The sequence below is a fragment of the Budorcas taxicolor genome, chromosome 1 (assembly GCF_023091745.1).
Source record: "Budorcas taxicolor isolate Tak-1 chromosome 1, Takin1.1, whole genome shotgun sequence".
Lineage (NCBI taxonomy): Eukaryota > Metazoa > Chordata > Mammalia > Artiodactyla > Bovidae > Budorcas > Budorcas taxicolor.
This window is the reverse complement of record NC_068910.1, coordinates 191165871-191185255: the sequence shown is the minus strand read 5'-3', so window position 1 is coordinate 191185255 and position 19385 is coordinate 191165871. Positions and strand designations below refer to the sequence as shown.

At 43.0% G+C, this 19385-nt stretch overlaps 1 protein-coding gene across 1 annotated transcript in view; it reads left to right on the top strand.

The window, feature by feature from the left end:
- The first annotated feature begins 11321 nt into the window (after positions 1–11321).
- Positions 11322–19385, top strand: part of GRK7 (G protein-coupled receptor kinase 7) — a 40873-nt gene continuing 32809 nt past the window's right edge. Inside the window, exons 1-2 of the mRNA XM_052648487.1 lie at positions 11322–11933; positions 13504–13941. Of these exons, the coding sequence (XP_052504447.1) occupies positions 11322–11933; positions 13504–13941 (1050 nt within the window). The remainder of the gene's footprint in view (positions 11934–13503; positions 13942–19385) is intronic.

Genomic DNA, 19385 nt, shown 5'->3' with positions numbered 1-19385 from the left:
AATATACAGCCTTGACATACTCCTTTTCCTATTTGAACCAGTCTATTGTTCCATGTCCAGTTCTAACTGTTGCTTCCTGACCTGCATATAGGTTTCTCAAGAGGCAGCTCAGGTGGTCTGGTATTCCCATCTCTTTCAGAATTTTCCACAGTTTATTGTGATCCACACAGTCAAAGGCTTTGGCATAGTCAATAAAGCAGAAATAGATGTTTTTCTGGAACTCTCTTGCTTTTTCGATGATCCAGTGGATGTTGGCAATTTGATATTTGGTTCCTCTGCCTTTTCTAAAACCAGCTTGAACATCTGGAAGTTCACGGTTCACGTATTGCTGAAGCCTGGCTTGGAGAATTTTGAGCATTACTTTACTAGCATGTGAGATGAATACAATTGTGCGGTAGTTTGAGCATTCTTTGGCATTGCCTTTCTTTGGGATTGGAATGAACACTGACCTTTTCCAGTCCTGTGGCCACTGCTGAGTTTTCCAAATTTGCTGGCATACTGAGTGCAGCACTTTCAGAGCATCATCTTTTAGGATTTGAAATAGCTCAACTGGAATTCCATCACCTCCACTAGCTTTGTTCATAGTGATGATTTCTAAGGCCCACTTGACTTCACATTCCAGGATGTCTGGCTCTTGGTGAGTGATCACACCATCGTGATTATCCGGGTCATGAAGATCCTTTTTGCACAGTTCTTCTGTGTATTCTTGCCACCTCTTCTTAATATCTTCTGCTTCTGTTAGGTCCATACCATTTCTGTCATTTATTGAGCCCATCTTTGCATGAAATGTTCCCTTGGTATCTCTAATTTTCTTGAAGAGATCTCTAGTCTTTCCCATTCTGTTCTTTTCCTCTATTTCTTTGCATTGATCGCTGAGGAAGGCTTTCTTATCTCTCCTTGCTATTCTTTGGAACTCTGCATTCAGATGCTTATATCTTTCCTTTACTCCTTTGCATTTCACCTCTCTTCTTTTCACAGCTCTTTGTAAGGCCTCTTCAGACAGCCATTTCACTTTTTTGCATTTCTTTTCCATGGGAATGGTCTTGATCCCTGTCTCCTGTACAATGTCATGAACCTCCATAGTAGACTTTATTTTGCTTTTTCTTTGTTAACATTATATTGTTTGGTCTTGTCTAATAATCTCTTAGTCTTCTTCAATAAAATATCTTACTCTCTGGAGAATTGTTTATAAATGTTTAAAGTGTCATTGTGCAAACACATACACAGTTCATTTTCTTTTGTGCATCTGTCATGATCCATTTTCAAACTGAACCTCTAACAGGAAGTACTTTCTATTTCCTTCAAATATACCAATTTCTTAATTTTTCTCTTTCAGCTCTTATGACTCCTTGTTTAAGAAGAATATCTTCTGTTATGGGTGTGTGGTCATTATTGGAACAATCAGAGTCTTATTTAGAGAGGAAGATGTTTATATAATACCAGATTATGGCTCTTAAGAATCAATATTTATGAATTTAAACAATGTCTACAGATTCTTTGGGCTGTTGCAACCTCTTCTCATCTTATTGTTATTGTTCAGTCGCTCAGTCATGTCTGACTCTTTGCAACTCCATGGACTGCAGCATGCCAGGCTTCCCTGTCCTTCACCATCTCCTGGAGCTTGCTCAAACTCATGTCCATTGAGTCGGTGATGCAATCCAACCATCTCGTCTTCTGTTGCCCCCTTCTCCTCCTGCCTTCTATTTTTCCCAGCATCAAGTTCTTTTCCAGTGAATCTTCTAGTCTGCTGCTGCTGCTGCTGCTGCTAAGTCGCTTCAGTCGTGTCCAACTCTGTGCGACCTCATAGACGGCAGCCCACCAGGCTCCCCCGTCCCTGGGATTCTCCAGGCAAGAATACTGGAGTGGGTTGCCATTTCCTTCTCCAATGCACAAAAGTGAAAAGTCAAAGAGAAGCCACTCAGTCGTGTTCGACTCTTAGCGACCTCATGGACTGCAGCCTACCAGGCTCCTCTGTCCATGGGATTTTCCAGGCAAGAGTACTGGAGTGGGGTGCCATTGCCTTCTCCAATCTTCTAGTCTAAGTAGCCTCAAAACCAAAATTTCTTGGTATGGCTTTTATTTTATTTTTTTGCCACACTGCATAGTATATGGAACTTCCTCAGTCAGGGATCGAACCCATGCTCCCTGCAGTGGAAACATGGAGTCTCAACCCATTGGACTACCAAGGAAGTCTGTTATAGCTTTTAAAGAAGGTCAAGATTCCTGCCAATGAAAGGATTTTTCCTTCAGATGCACAGTGACTGTTTCATTATCAATTGCAACAGAGCTGAATGAAATTCTTGGTGCTATACCATAATACCATAGAAGCCTGACAACTAGAAAGTCTGCCATTTTGATAGGAAACAAAACATCCAAATCTCAACACTTAACACATATAGGTTTATTCTGGATATGAGATTATATTAAGGAATTGTTGGTAACAGTGACTGGGGGATAATGGCATGATACTTATGCTAACATATCGATTCTCCGATATCCTCTAACTTTGCCCTTCTCTGACCTACATCTCAGAGGACTCACCTCCCAGCCTCCCTTGCTGTATCAACCTGCTAGGGCTGCTGACAAAATTCTATAGACTAAAGAGGCTTAAGCAACTGAAATTCATTCTCTCACAGCTCAGGAGACCAGAGGTCCAAGATCATGCTGTCAGCGGAGTTGGTTCTTTCTGAAGCCTCTGAGGAAGAACATGTTCTATGCTTATCTCTTGACTTCCGGTGGGTGTCAGCAATCCTTCATGTTCCTTGGTTTATAGGCACATTACTCCAATCTCTGCCTCTGTTTTTTTCTGCATATCTCCTCTGTATCTCTGTATCCAGATCTCTCCTTTTTTTAAAAGACACCAGTCACCAGACTTAGGACCCACCCAAATCTAGTGTGACCTCATCTTAACTTGAGTGCATCCGTGAAAATCCCTATTTCCTAATAAGGTCACATTCACACATACTGGGGTTTAGAACTTGAATGCTTCATTCAATATCCTACAACCCCATCACTGGGTGTCTGTGGCCCTAAGGTTTAGGAATACACTTCCCCAGCTCCTGGGTTGGGAGTAGCTTTCTGCTCAAGCTCATCTCTGAGCTGCTTCACCAAATTCTATATTGCACAAGATATGTAATATTTATGTACATATATATACCCAGTATATATATACATAATACCAAAGTATTTACAGATGGGATTTTCTTTAAAATATTCCAGCAAAAAAAGGGGGGAGTGGTGGAGGAAATTCTAGTGTAAACGGTGGACATTGTTTGATTCAGTTCCAGTCCAGTGGCTCAGTCATGTCTGACTTTTTGTGACCCCTTGGACTACAGCACGCTAGGCCTCCCTGTCGACCACCAACTCCTGGAGCCTACTCAAACTCATGTCCATTGCAACGGTGATGCCATCCAACCATGGCCGAAAACAAAAAGAAGAAAGGAAAGAATTGAGTATTCAAAACAAAATGGGGGGGTGTTAGAGAAAGGTGAAAGAATATTGGGAAAATGCTGATAGTGCTGACAGTACGGTTGAATAATGAGCATGTGGGTGTTTCTTTTACTATTCTCACTGCTTATATGCACATTTGAGATTTTCCACAACACCAACAAAAATCTCTAAAAATAGTGTGATAAAATGGTGATTTATCCCTTACAGGATTTTTATACTTAGTTCTATGAAAATACCTGTGTATCACTCCTTTCTTATTTCACTAAGAAAACGTCTATTGTCTGTAGAACTCTGCTGAAGAAAATTCACCAGGAACACCAGTTGGTCTTACCATTCAGTATTTCAGTAGAAAAGATAAAGTACTCAAAATCTAAATTTCTGAGAGAAAATTCTGTGACCACATTGAAGCAATAAAGTTTATCTAGCTCCACCTTTTTTTTCTATTTAGTATCAGTGAATTTTAACCATCAAGGAATATCCTTGATTGCTTCAAATTATTAAAATGTGAAGTGTGGTCAGCTGCCATTGAAAGGATAGAGACCCTTTTGCTTTTTCTTCTAGTAGAGGGCTGCTACTGAACAAAAAAAGTAAAATCTTTACTCTGCAAGGATTTAAATCAGAAGTTGAAGAAGAATCTAGATTATTTGTGTATCCTAATGCTAACATATTAGTCTCCTTCTGAACTTACACTGCTCAAAATAGCTTTGGTTTCTGAGACCACATAATATCAAGTTTAATTATTTCATAATTCTTGAACCACAAGCAGACGCACTATTGGACCATGCAGAGAATTTTGTGTTGTCAAGGATGGTCATGGTCTTCCTAGAAACCTAGTTTTACTTTTTCCTTGTCATAGAGTATATTTTCAAAATTAAAAATCATCAAAAAGAGAAACAAACCAAGCCTACCCTAATATTAACCATTAACCTAAGCTTTAAAAAAATTTTTTTTGTGCTTCCAATGTTGTATGACATCAGAGTATTTAAAAATTTTTAAGTATACACATCGTAAATAACATGATGCAAAATATACTGGAAGGCCTGGGTAAAGAACATTTTTCTTTTCTTTAGTTTACAAAATTAGACATAAAAGATACTAAAATGTTTTCATTGTTTTTTTCCAGAGCATCAAAGTTGTTTTTTCTTTCAAACTGAAATATCTCCTCTTTTCACATGACAGAGTTTAGTCTTTTTTTTAATGACAGAATGTAGTAAATCTCTTAGTTGAAACAGTTTGTTGTTCTAAGTCTTGCACCTCACTAAATGAATCTTATCTCCCTGGCTTCCAGCTCCACAGATCCCCACAGCTTTTCAAGGTCATGTGAGACCCTGAGTTGGCAGCTCCATGCTAGGTGGGCATGGAACCCACCAGAACACACCTTCTTCACATTGCCTAGATCTCTCCTGTCTCTGGGCTTCCCAGGTGGCGCTAGTGGTAAAGAACCCACCTGCCAATGCAGATGTAAGAGACGCTGATTCAGTAGGATCCCCTGGCAGAGGGCATGCAACCCACTCCAGTATTCTTGCCTAGAGAATCCCATGGACAGAGGAGGATCGTGGGCTATGGTCCATAGGGTCGCAAAGAGTCAGACACGACTGAAGTGACTTAGCATGCATGCAGGCTTCCATCTCCAATCTGCATATCAGAAAGCGTAATTTTGGGTCAGGTTTTGATGATTGATAGTCATTATTTAAAAGTTAACACTTTTTAGATAAATCCACGCACCTATGGACACCTTATCTTTGACAAAGGAGGCAAGAATATACAATGGAAAAAAGACAATCTCTTTAACAAGTGGTGCTGAGAAAACTGGTCAAGCACCTCTAAAAGGATGAAACTAGAAAACTTTCTAACACCATACACAAAAACAAACTCAAAATGGATTAAAGATCTAAATGTAAGACAAGAAACTATAAAACTCCTAGAGGAAAACATAGGCAAAACACTCTCTGACATAAAGCAGGATCCTCTATGACCCACCTCCCAGAGTAATGGAAATACAAGCAAAAATAAACAAATGGGACCTAATTAAACTTGAAAGCTTTTGCACAACTAAGGAAACTATAAGCAAGGTAAAAAGACAGCCTTCAGAATGGGAGAAAATAATAGCAAATGAAGCAACTGGCAAAGAATTAATCTCAAGAGTATACAAGCAACTCATGCAGCTCAATACCAGAAAAATAAACAACCCAATCAAAAAACGGGCCAAAGAACTAAATAGACATTTCTCCAAAGAAGACATACAGATGGCTAACAAACACATGAAAAGATGCTCAGTATCACTCATTACCAGAGAAATGCAAATCAAAACCACAATGAGGCACCATCTCACGCAGGTCAGAACAGCTGCTATCAAAAAGTCTACAAACAATAAATGCTGGAGAGGGTGCGGAGAAAAGGGAACACTCTTACACTGTTGGTGCGAATGCAAACTAGTACAGCCACTATGGAGAACAGTGTAGAGATTCCTTAAAACACTGGAACTAGAACTGCCATATGACCCAGCAATCTCACTGCTGGGCATACACACTGAGGAAACCAGAAAAGAGACAAATGTACCCCAGTGTTCATCAAAGCACTGTTTACAATAGCCAGGACATGGAAGCAACCTAGATCTCCATCAGTAGGCAAATGGATAAGAAAGTTATGGTACATATACATGATGGAATATTACTCAGCCATTAAAAAGAATGCATTTGAATCAGTTCTCATGAGGTAGATGAAACTGGAGCCTATTATACAGAGTGAAGTAAGTCAGAAAGAAAAACACCAATACAGTATACTAACGCATATATATGGAATTTAGAAAGATGGTAATGATGACCCTATATGCAAGACAGCAAAAGAGAAACAGATATAAAGAACAGTCTTTTGGACTCTGTGGGAGAAGGCGAGGGTGGGATGATTTGAGAGAATAGCAATGAAACATGCATATTACCATATGTAAAATAGATCACCAGTCCAAGTTCGATACTTGAAACAGGGCACTCAAAACCGGTGCACTGGGACAACCCTGAGGAGGGGATGGGGAGAGAGGTGAGAGTGAGGTTCAGGATGGGGACACATATACACCCATGGCTGATTCATGTCAATGTATGGCAAAAACCACTACAAAATTGTAAAGTAATTAGCTTTCAATTAAAATAAATAAATTAAAATTTTTTAAAGTTAATACCTTTTGATCACTTCTTTTTGCCAGTTCAGTACAGTTCAGTTACTCAATCATGTCCGACTCTTTGCAACCCCATGGACTGCAGTACGCCAGGTCTCCTTGTCCATCACCAACTCCCGGAGCCTACTCAAACTCATGTCCATCGTGTCGGTGATGCCATCCAACCATCTCATCCTCTGTCATCCCCTTCTCCTCCCATTTGAAAGTTTCCCAGAATCAGGGTCTTTTCAAATGAGTCAGCTCTTCCCATCAGGCGGCCAAAGTATTGGAGTTTCAGCTTCACCATCAGTCCTTCCAGTGAATATTCAGGACTGATTTCCTTTAGGATGGACTGGTTGGATCCCTTGCATTCCAAGGGACTCTCGAGTCTTCTCCAATACCTCAGTTCAAAAGCATCAATTCTTCAGCACTCAGCTTTCTTTATAGTCCAACTGTCATATCCATACACGACCACTTGAAAAAACATAGCTTTGACTAGATGGACCTTTGTTGGCAAAGTAATGTCTCTGCTTTTTAATATGCTGTCTAGGTTGGTCATAGCTTTTCTTCCAAGGAGCAAGCATTTTTAATTTCATGGCTGCAGTCACCATCAGCAGTGATTTTTGGAGTCCCCCAAAATAAAGTACATCACTGTTTCCACTGTTTCCCCATCTGCTTGCCATGAAGTGATGGGACCAGATGCCATGATCTTTGTTTTCTGAATGCTGAGTTTTAAGCCAATTTTCACTTTCCTCTTTCACTTTCATCAAGAGGCTCTTTAATTGTTCATTTTCTGCCATAAGGGTGGTGTCATCTGCATATCTGAGGTTATTGATATTTCTCCCAGCAATCTTGATTCCAGCCTGTGCTTCTTCCAGTCCAGGATTTCTCATGATGTATTCTGCATATAAGTTAAATAAGCAGGGTGACAGTATACAGGCTTGACGTACTCCTTTCCCAATTTGGAACCAGTCTGTTGTTCCATGTCCAGTTCTAACTGTTGCTTCCTGACCTGCACACAGATTTCTCAAGAGGCAGGTCAGGTGGTCTGGTATTCTCATCTCTTTCAGAATTTTCCACAGTTTGTTGTGACCCACACAGTCAAAGGCATTGGCATAGTCAATAAAGCAGAAATAGATGTTTTTCTGGAACTCTCTTGCTTTTTTGATGATCCAACGGATGTTGGCAATTTGATCTCTGGTTCCTCTGCCTTTTCTAAATCCAGCTTGAACATCTGGAAGTTCATGGTTCACATACTGTTGAAGCCTGGCTTGGAGAATTTTGAGTATTACTTTGCTAGTGTGTGAGATGAGCGCAATTGTGTGGTAGTTTGAGCATTCTTTGACATTGCCTTTCTTTGGGATTGGAATGAAAACTGACCTTTTCCAGTCCTGAGGCCACTGCCGATTTTTCCAAATTTGTTGACATACTGAGTGTAGCACTTTCAGAGCATCATCTTTTAGGATTTGAAATAGCTCAACTGGAATTCCATCACCTCCACTAGCTTTGTTCATAGTGATACTTCCTAAGGCCCACTTGACTTCACATTCCAAAATGTCTGGCTCTAGGTGAGTGATCACGCCATCGTGATTATCTGAATCATGAAGATTTTTGTATAGTTCTTCTGTGTATTCTTGCCACCTCTTCTTAATAGCTTTTGCTTCTGTTAGGTCCATACCATTTCTGGAAAAACCAAAGCTTTGATTAGATGGACCTTTGTTGGCAACTTTGTGCCAGTAACTGGTATTTAATTCTCTCAAGAACTTACTCAAAACTCGACATTGATATAAATGGAGTAAAACCTTTAAAAATTGGGACTCATTATATTGTATACCTGCAACATATAATATTATATACCAACTATAATTTTTTAAAAGAATCAACATAGATCATCTCTTTTCTCATAATTAGATTGAGACTCAGAGAGGTTAACTAACTTGTAGAAGGTCACACAGGTAGGACTTGCTAGAACCAGGACTCAGCTCTCCCAAGCTGTGCTGGAGTGCTTATAACCATAGGGCCACATCTCCAGTCCAAGATTTCTGATGATTTTCTCCACTGGTGCAGTGTACCTTGAATGTGCCCAGCACTTGGCTCTGCTTCTAAGCTAAGGATTTAGTGCTGTTCTTTAACTGATCTACAATTACTGTTTCATCAATTTGGGAAAAGCCTTGAATCCTAATTGTTAGTAATCACATCAAGTGTTCTATTTTTAACTAGACCTCTCTTTTGTTTCAAGTGGGTAAAATTTTAAAAATAATGGTACTCTTTAAAATTGCAGTAGTTGATGTATAATCATTTTATAAATTCTAAACTTTGTAACATACTATCTAAATTCCATTCTCATCAGGCAGATCATGTTTAATTACTAAGAGAGTTTTTTTACCCAGATGGTCTATAGTATTACTGATTAAAAAAAATAAGAAAAACTTTCTCTTATTTATGAATGACAAAGCTACATGAAGAAAATTTGTCCATACTGTCCAACAAGGTGGCCACTGACCACATGTGGCTACTGACCATTTGAAATGTGACTGACTTGAATTGGTAAGTGTAAAATACAAAGTCAATTCTGAAAACTCAGGACACGAAAAAAGATGTAAAATATCCCATTAGCAATGTTTGTATCAAATATAAGTTGAAATGATAATAATTTGCACATATTGGGCCAAGTAAAATATCTTATTCAGGTTAATTTCACTTGTTTCTTTAATGTGGTTGCTAGAAAATCTGAAATTACATCTGTGGCTTTGCATTTATCTGTTGGACAGTGCAGGGTTAAGTGATCACTCAGTGATTTAAAGTAAGTATCCGTGCCAGTGGAATCAAGCAGCTCATAGCAGATACAGGCATCAGTGAAAAACATCTTTTTTTCAGTGAGGTTAAATAGTGATGTGATGACAACCGTACCATTTGCTCAAAGTTCTGCCCTGTTGGATTGCCACTATATTCATAAGAACCATAGGAAGGACTTCCCTGGTAGTCCAATGAGTAAGATCCCAAGCTCCCAAAGAAGGGGACCCAGGTTTGATTCCTGGTCAGGGAACTAGATCCCACATGCCGTGACTAAGACACAACACAGACAAATAAGTAAATAAATATTTAAAATAAATAAAAGATCCTTACTCTAAAAAAAAAAGAAAAAAAACAAAACAGGAAAGTCATTTCCCACTTAGGGGAGAGTCTCCGATTGATTTTTCTCTACTCAGAAATGCGAGCCTGGGATGACCTGTGAAGAACAAAAAAAAAAAAAAAAGTACCAACATTTCTAGTGTGGGCTGCAAAGCAGATGATGTGGTTCCAAACAGTGGTCACTCATGCAGATCCTCCACCTCTGCACTGGTCCGATGGTTTACAGCGCAGCAGTGCAGAGCCAAAGGGCACCCACGAGTTCATTACATAATTCTTGGTAGCGTGAGGCCAAGCGCATATCTGCTCCGGGGGCCAGGCGGCAGGCTCTGCTCAGGCCGACCGTGGCCATCACAGTGGTGTTTTGACAAAGAGTGTGCTAGAGGTTGTTTGTTTGGAAAAAGATTGACCAGCTCTTTTTTTTCCCCCGTCCTCCTTCCTCTCTCTCTTTTTTCCCTTTTAAACACTCTGGCATAATACTGAATGACTTTGTTTTTAAGCTGCCTTAGCCTTGCTTTGTGAAGAAAAAGCCGGAGAATTCTCTCCCTGGAGGACACAAGTGTTATTTTTGGAGCAGAGATTCTTAGCCTGATCTCTGTCTAAACCAATTTCTGTTCTTTGTGAGGTCGTGGTCTGGGGCAGCTCAGAGTCATCTTCGTGGAGGGAAGCTTCCTGGTTTCGTGAGGCAGCCTGGGCTGAGGTGTCCAGGGGCCATGCCTGGAACATCCCTGCTTGGGGTCTCCACACACAGCTCCTTCCCTCTCAGGTCCCCCTCATTAGGCTTGTGCCCTTGGGAGAGTCTGGGCCACCGGCCGTGAAGTGGGCAACTTCCCTGCTGATGTCATTTCACGGGATGTTCTGGGTCAAGGTGACCCTCCCCTTTTAACATGGTACTGTAGGTCACAGACTCCTCAGAACTAAAGCTGCCACGTCTTGAGGATCTCCACAGGCACTTGAGGGTGCCACCAGCCATGGGAGAGCCACAGCCCCCCCCTGAGAGTCACGACCTGGGCCTCTGGGAACATGTCCAGTGACTCGCAGCTCAGAGCATCCCCTTCTGTAACCTTCTCTGTATCAGGCTGCTAGACTGGGGGAAGGAAAACCTCTCCAGCTTCTCACAGCTCCTCTTCCCGACCTATCACTCCTAGGAGTTTACAGAGCTTTTACTTGCCGAGAAATGTAAAATCAGACACAGTTGAAAACATTGCTGTCAATCGCAAACAGCGCATCACCGTAGAATGAGTCTTTTCCTTTGGTGATTGGTAACTGTGGATGCAGGAAGCAGGTGTGAGGAGCATGGCCCGGGGATGAACAGGTAGACCCTGCAGGTGTTCCAGGTTGCTTGGTGATCCGTGATGCGCCTGTCCCTGGCAGCTATACATAGTCAGCAAAGCTTCTTACTAGAGAAACCTCTTTCCTCACCCTCTACCAGTCCCATCCGTCACCCCAAAGACTCGCTGTAAATCCCCTGGGAGTTACTGCGTCTCGGATCAGAGAGCCACCAGCTGGCCCCGGGCCTGACCGCAACCCCACCGCTGCCGCTCTCCATCCTTCCTTGTCTGTACGGGGGGAGCACAATCAGTGCTCAGCCATGGTCGACATGGGGGGCCTGGACAACCTGATCGCCAACACGGCCTACCTGCAGGCTCGGAAGTCCTCGGACGCCGACAGCAAGGAGCTGCAGCGCCGGCGCCGGAGCCTGATGCTGCCCGGGCCACAGAGCTGCGAGCAGCTCCGCCAGGCCCTGGCCACCGACTTCCACAGTCTTTGCGAGCAGCAGCCTATCGGCCGCCGCCTCTTCCGGGACTTCCTGGCCACGGTGCCCGTGTACCAGGAGGCCAGGGGCTTTCTGGAGGAGGTGCAGAGCTGGGAGCTGGCCGAAGAGGGCCCCGCCAAGGGCAGCGCGCTGCAGGGGCTGGTGACCACTTGCGCCGCCGCCCCTGTCCCGGGGCATCCACACCCCTTCTTCAGCCCAGCTCTGGTCACCAAGTGCCAAGCGGCCACCACCGAGGACGAGCGAGCATCCCTGGTGGAGCTGGCCAAGGCCGAGGTCATGGCCTTCCTGCAGGACCAGCCCTTCCGGGAGTTCCTGGCCAGCCCCTTCTATGACAAGTTTCTGCAGTGGAAAGTCTTCGAGATGCAGCCAGTGTCAGACAAGTACTTCGAAGAGTTCCGGGTGCTGGGGAAAGGTGGTTTCGGGGAGGTAAGTGTCTGCGAGGAGCCAGGCTGAAAGATGAGATAGACGGCATAATAGAGTTCTGTTTGGCTTCTTTTTGTCTTCTTCTTTTTAATCTCAAGGGATCTTAGAACTAATTTCAGTGCCACATGTGGAGAAAGCGTTCCTAGCTTGCTCTCACCTCTTCTTTCTGGTTGCTGGGTGAAATAAAGTGAGAATGCCATAGGGAAAACAAACAAGATGTGGAACTGGCCTGGAATCGTGATCATGGGGTTTCCAGGAGGCAGGAACACTCTGAAATGCCCCTTTGGTGAACGATATCAAGATATCAATACAATGGGAGAGTTCCCTTCCCCTTTACTTGTGCTCATGGAGGTAATTTGAGAAAAACTTCAGGTATCTAAGAAAACAATCATCTTGAATTAGAGTCTATAAATCTGTTTTGCACCACTGCTGTGTTCAGCTTTCTTAAGAAGAAAAAAAATTCTTTGAGATGAAATTTGCATAAGATTAGCCGTTAACCATTTCCAGGTGTACAATTTAATAGCGTCTAATACATTACAATGTTATGCAACCATCATCTCTAGTTCCATTTTCAATACTCCTGTGCCCATGAACAGCTACTTCCCCACCCCAACCCCCAAGCTCCTGGCAGCCTCTGGGCTACTTTCTGCCTCTATGGGCTTGCCTATTCTGATGTTTCATGGAGATGGAGTCATACAATATGTGAGCTTTTGTCTCTGGATTCTTTCGCTGAAAAGTGTACTTTGCTGAGTCGTGTTTTGGAGGTTCATTCACCTTGTAGTGCGGATCAATACTTCATTCCTTTTTCAGGCTGAGTAAAAGTCCATTGTATGGGAATATTACATTTCACGTATTCATTCATCTATTGATGGACAGTTGGGTTGTTTCTGCCTTTTGGCTATTGCGAATAGTGCTGCTGTAAATATTTATGTACAAGTATTTGTTTGAATACCTGCGCTCATTTCTGTTTCATATGTGCCAAGGAGTGGAATTGCTGGGTCTTATCCTAGGGCAATTCTATGTTTAACTTTTTGGGAAATCACCCATTTCTTCATGTTTTAAGTTCCTGCCAGCAATGCATGAGGGCTTCCCTGGTGGTTCAATGGTAAAGAATCCATCTACCAATGCAGGAGACATGGGTTTGATCCCTGGATTGGGAAGATCCCCTGGAGAAGGAAGTGGCATTCCAGTATTCTTGCCTGGAAAATCCCATGGACAGAGGAATCTAGTGAGCTACAGTCCATGGTGTTGCAAAGAATCGGGCACAACTTAGCAACTAAACAACAACAAGCAATGCATGAGTGTTTCAATTTCTCCACATTCTGGCCAACACTTGTTATTTCTTTATTTTTTTAATGGCCCATTTAGTATGCGTCACATGATACCTCACTGTGGTCGAAGCTCTTTCTCCAAGAACCCTCTCACTCACAGCTTTCCTTTCCTCAGAAGCCTGCCACCTTGCCACCTTGATTGATTGGTTTCTGCCCCTCCATCCTCTGTATCCTCCACTCCCTTCCTCTCTCCACTGCTGTCTATTTCTACCTCTTCTTTTCCCTTTCCTTCTCTCCTTAAGGTATGTGCTGTCCAGGTGAAAAACACCGGTAAGATGTATGCCTGTAAGAAACTGGACAAGAAGCGATTGAAGAAGAAAAACGGTGAGAAAATGGCTCTCTTGGAAAAGGAAATCTTGGAGAGGGTCAGCAGCCCGTTCATTGTCTCTCTGGCATATGCCTTTGAAAGCAAGTCCCATCTCTGCCTGGTGATGAGCCTGATGAATGGTGGAGACCTCAAGTTCCACATCTACAGCGTGGGTGAACCAGGCCTGGACATGAGCAGGGTGGTCTTCTACTCGGCCCAGATGACCTGTGGCGTGCTACACCTCCACTCCCTCGGCATCGTCTATCGGGACATGAAACCCGAGAACGTGCTTCTGGACGACCTCGGCAACTGCAGACTGTCCGACCTGGGGCTGGCCGTGGAGATCCAGGATGGTAAACCCATCACCCAGAGGGTGAGTGAGCCTCCACTGGCCCAAAGGTGGGCCACAGAGTCGGAGAGGAAGGGAGAAAGCTGTTCCTTCCCAGGGCAGACAGAGCCTTGGACTTAATGCTTCTAATTTTCTTGTTCCTAAACCCCTTGTGCTGTCATTTGCCTTAAATGGTGTAAGAGGATTAGCTTAACTGGCTCTTTGAGGTCTACTTTGCTCTCCTCTCATTGGAAGCAGAAGGCAGTCTTCTTTGTGAATTGGAGGTGGTCTGCACCTTCACCATAGATGGCAAGAGCTGAATCCATAGCCAGGAGCTAGGTATGTCCCACCCATAACCACCTCCCTGGTGCCATGTTCCTGAGTCGGTAGAGCCTTGATTTCCTCTTCGGGAAAATTTTAGGGGCTGGACCCTAAAATTCCAGGACTCTAAAAGGTAAAATTTAATAGGATAATAAATAGAACAAAACCCAACACTTAGCACATTAAAATATCTCCCTTTCCTGTTGAGTGCACATGGAGAAATGTTTTACATTGGACAAAGGTGAAATTTTAAATGAAAAGATATATACAAGTCAACAAAGGCAACTGATGTTTATTTTGATCAGTTTGGTCCAAAGAGACTTGCAGAGAATTCTTTGATTAAAAAAGGGATTATAAGAATTAATCAATTATGTTAAGTGATCAATACAAAAATCTCTCGAATTCTGACAGGTCTTTACTGTTGAGTTTCTGTGCACAAAGATGGGAGAAGTCCCAGGAAGATAAAGGCTCAAGTCAGGTTCTTAAATATGCACTTAAAACTTTGTTTCTGCACAGTCTCCAGCTTGCAAGGCGGAGAGGACAATCAGGCAAGGAAGTGAGAAAAATCATGGCAAGTATGGGAAACTGCAGGTGATTTTATGTGGCTATAATGGAAGGAATGTTGACAAGAGGTGTAGGGCTCAGATCATGCAAAGGCATTGGAATTCTTTTCTTGTGAGGGACACGAAGCTATTGAAGGAATTTTTAAAAAGGAATAACATGATCAGATTTGCATTTTTTTAACACCAATTTGATTGTAGATGGGAAGCAGGGGAGCTAGCATATACAGTGGTGGAGGAAGAAATGATGGCGCCTGTGTAAGACATTAGGATTGATGACATTGACACTGAAGTCGCTCAGTTGTGTCCGACTCTTTGCGACCTCATGGACTGTAGCCTACCAGGCTCCTCCGTCCATGGAATTTTCCAGGCAAGAGTACTGGAGTGGGTTGCCATTTCCTTCTCCAGGAGATGTGGGCAGACGCTTTACCGTCTGAGCCACCAGAGAAGTCAGTAATTCAGAGCTATTGGAGAGAAACTTGTTGGGATTTCAGGACCAGCTGGGTATGAGGGTGAGGAACGGGGAAGGTCCCTAGCTCCAGTGACTAGAAGGAAGAAAACAGTTATGGGAAAGCTGGAAAGTTGAATTGTGAGTATAGTATATATAAGGCTCTTTTATGACAGGCAGGTGCTGTGATGAAAGGTCTGAGTTAGACACTGGAATTTGGAGTCATCATGGCTTGGGAAGCAGCAGACACCACTGGGTTGTTTGAGAAACAGTGGAGGAAGAGGACCAAGAAACAGCAACGTGTAGGGGGTGTGGAAGAAGAGGGATGTTGAAGAGGTTAAAGGAGTAGGATGAAAATGGCAGAGTCATTGGAGCTGTATCAGTTAAGTGTTGATTTCACTAGCGATAATAGAAAACCCAAATAACAGTGGATTAAACAAGAGAGGGTTCTTTTTCTTATGTAACAAGTAGTGTAGGGATAAGGATGACTGATATTAGTTCTGCAGCTATGGGATAATGGCAGAAATCACATCTCTGTGATTTTGTCCTTTTCCGTGTGTTGCAGAATGGCTGCTCTAGCCCCAGCCATCAAGTCTAGGCAGAGAAAGGAGGAAGGGTCAGGAGTAAATAGGGATGCCCACAGCAACTGAATATATCTCCTTCTAAGGAACTTCCCCTAGAAGGCCCATCTGACAGCTTGCATTTAAATCTCATTGACTAGGACATTCATCTGGCCACCCCACCTGCAGGGGCAGCTGACAAATGACTTTTTTTGTTTTTGCTTTTTTGAGAGGGAGAGAGGAATTCTAGTTACTAAGGAAGGAGAGCAAGTAATTACTAAGGGATGTGGAGCAAGTAACTGGCGGCCTCTGCCACAGGAGCCAAAGAAAAAGAGGATTTAAGGGAGGAGTGAGGTCAGCACTGCCAAGTGCTGCCAAGGGGTCACGCAGCCTGTAGGGTCTGACAATCTGGAAACCACAGTGTCCTCAGGAAGAGAGATTTTCAAGGTCAAAACTCAGATGGCAGAGGTTGGATTGACCTGGAAGTAAACAGTGAGATGAAGGAAGGAGCAGGATGGAGTTTTAAGAAGGGAGACTGGAGATTTAGATGCTGAGACTAGAAGCAGAAGAGAGGACTTCCCTGTCAGTCCAGACTCTGCACTTCCAAGGACAAGGGGGCCTGGGTTCGATCCCTGGTAAGGGAACTAGGATTCTACATGCCTTATGACCTAAAACAAAAAATAGTGGGGAAAATAAAAAAGAATCTGGAGAGAAATTGCTGGTCGTGTAGGAAGGAAAGAGGCTGAACGAAAGTGGAGAAATCGAGAAGGCGGTGGAGAAGGATGGAGAACTTCAGTATCACTATCTTCTAAGTAGAGGTGGAGGAAGCAAGAGTATGGGGAGGAAGCAGAGTGTTTGCCTCCTTGGGACTTTACTATGGAAAGAGAAACATCATGAATACATGTCTATCAGTGCACAAAAAATCAGAAGTGTATTACTTCAGTATATTATTTTGAATTTGTATTGCTGATTATGCAGCGAGGAAGTGTTCCTTCTGAGCGTCCCATGTGCATGCATCATGCTGACTGGTGGCACCATCTCCACCTTGCTGAATGATGAGGCGACACATAGCGCAGTCTCTTATAAATCCCTTCTCAGTCTTCCTCCAGCTCTGTTCATGGGCCAAGAGAATATTTAAGGACAGCTCCTCCTGCATCCAGCTCTCTGGCTCTTTTGGAACCTGCAGGAAGCTTTTTGTGCCTCCTCAATATTGCCCACTATAACGAAGGCAGTTGGTGGAGTTTAGGGCTTCCCAGGTGGTGTTAGTGGTAAAGAACCTGCCTGCCAGTGCAGGAGACATAAGAGATGTGGGTTCAACCCTGGGTTAGAAAGATCCCCTGGAGGAGGGCATGAAAACTCCAGTATTCTTGGCAGGAGAATCCCATGGACAGAGGAGCCTGGCAGGCTATGATCCATAGGGTTGCACAGAGTCAGACACAACTGAAGCAACTTAGCATGTGTGCACACAATGCCTAGAGGCCTCTCACCCTTTTGCCTTTTCTGAGTCCCTCTTTGTCCCAAGAGACCAGACTTCTGGGTTTAGATCACTTGCCCCATCCAAGAAAGTTTATGCCCTGGTCCTTGGACCTGCCTCTGAAGCCCAGGGGGATTTTCAGGAAGGATGGAGGGGAAAAAAGGGGTCAGAGAGAAGGTTTAGAAAGCCACAGAAAAGAAAAAAAAAAAGAAAGAAACAGTTCTTCACTGTTTACTCCTCTACATAGCTAAGTGAAACTTCTCAGTATCCTACTTACTGCAGTTTCCACACAATAATGGGGCCCCCAAGTGGATTTTAAATCATTATACTCACAATCCATTTCACAGAAGAAATGAAAAGGAACATATTTTATACAGCTTCTGTAACTAACTAATGTTTTGACGTCAAGAAACTATGTAAAGAATTACTGGGTCTTCCCTGGTGGTGCAGTTGCTAAGACTCTGCACTCCCAATGCAGGGAGCCCAGGTTTGAGCCCTAGTCAGGGAACTCGGTCCCACATGTCACAGCTGAAGATCCTGCAAGCCACAGTGAAGATCGATGATGCCACATGCCCCAACTAGAACGTGGTGCAGCCAAATAAAAACAACATTTTTAAGTACAGATCTCACCATATTCCCAGAGTATGATCAGCTGAATGAAGGTAGAACTGTAAAGAAAAGTCTTGCTAAATTTTTGCATAAATGTAAGGAAACCCACAAGAACATTTCAACACCGATTGGATCCTATCAAAGGAAGGAAAGCATGTATCATTTGCCTTACAGGGAAATTGCATTTGTGAGATAATTCTATAACGTGGTTTAAAAAGACTTTGAACAACAGTTGTGCAGAGCTGAAGGAGCAAACTCAAATGGCGAGGCATGCAGCGTAAGAAGTGAAGCGAGTGCCGTGGACCTCAGAACAGCGTGTGCACTTCTATCTAAGGAGGGAAACCACTCCTCGTGTCCAGTGGCCACACTGTGAGAACAGAGATCCAAAGCTCTGGCTCTTTTTTCTTTAATATTTATTCACTCATTTATTTATTTTGGGCTGCACTAGGTCTTCGTTGCTGCACACAGGCTTTCTCTAGTTGCAGCGAGGGGGGCCACTTTCTAGTTGCGGTGCTCAGGCTTCTCGTTGCTGTGGCTTTTCTTATTGTGAAGCAGGGACTCTGAGCTCACAGGCTTCGGTACTCACGGTGCACAGGTTTAGCTGCTCTGCAGCATGTGGGATCCTAGTTCCCAGGCCAGGAATTGAACCTGTGTCCCCTGCATTAGCAGGAGAGTTCTCATCCACTGGGTCACCAGAGAAGTCCCTTGACTTTTTAAAAGAGAAACTGACACCTGTGAATTTTTAAGAAGTCTCTTGCTTTTAAAATGGGGACATTTCATTAAAAAGAATGCATTTGAGTCAGTTCTAATGAGGTGGCTGAAACTGGAGCCTATTATACACAGTGAAGTAAGTCAGAAAGAAAAACACCAATACAGTATACTAACGCATATATATGGAATTTAGAAAGATGGTAATAATGACCCTATATGCGAGACAGCAAAAGAGACACAGATATGAAGAACAGTCTTTTGGACTCTGTGGGAGAAGGCGAGGGTGGGATGATTTGAGAGAATAGCATTGGAACGTTTATATTATCATATGTGAAACAGATCACCAGTCCAGGTTCGATGCATGAGACAGGGTGCTCAGGGCTGGTGCACTGGGATGACTCAGAGGGATGGGATGGGGAGGGAGGTGGAAGGGGGTTTCAGGATGGGGAGCACATGTACACCTGTGGCGCATTCATGTCAATGTATGGCAAAAACTACTACAATATTGTAAAGTAATTAGCCTCCAATTAAAATAAATTAATTAATTTTAAAAATAGATAAATAAAATGAGGACAATTAATTCAAAATGAGCCCAAATCATAAACTAACAACAACAAAATCCTGGTGAGATTAATCACACTAGCTGCCATCTATATTCATGGAGTTTGCTATCACGTTATCCATGTTTGACAATCTCTGAATATAAAGTTCAATATAGATGCTCTGAAGGCCACTATATCTTACAGGCAAGAAAAGAATGTGATATGCACTTAGTATTGAAGATTTTTTTCAACAAGAAAATGGCA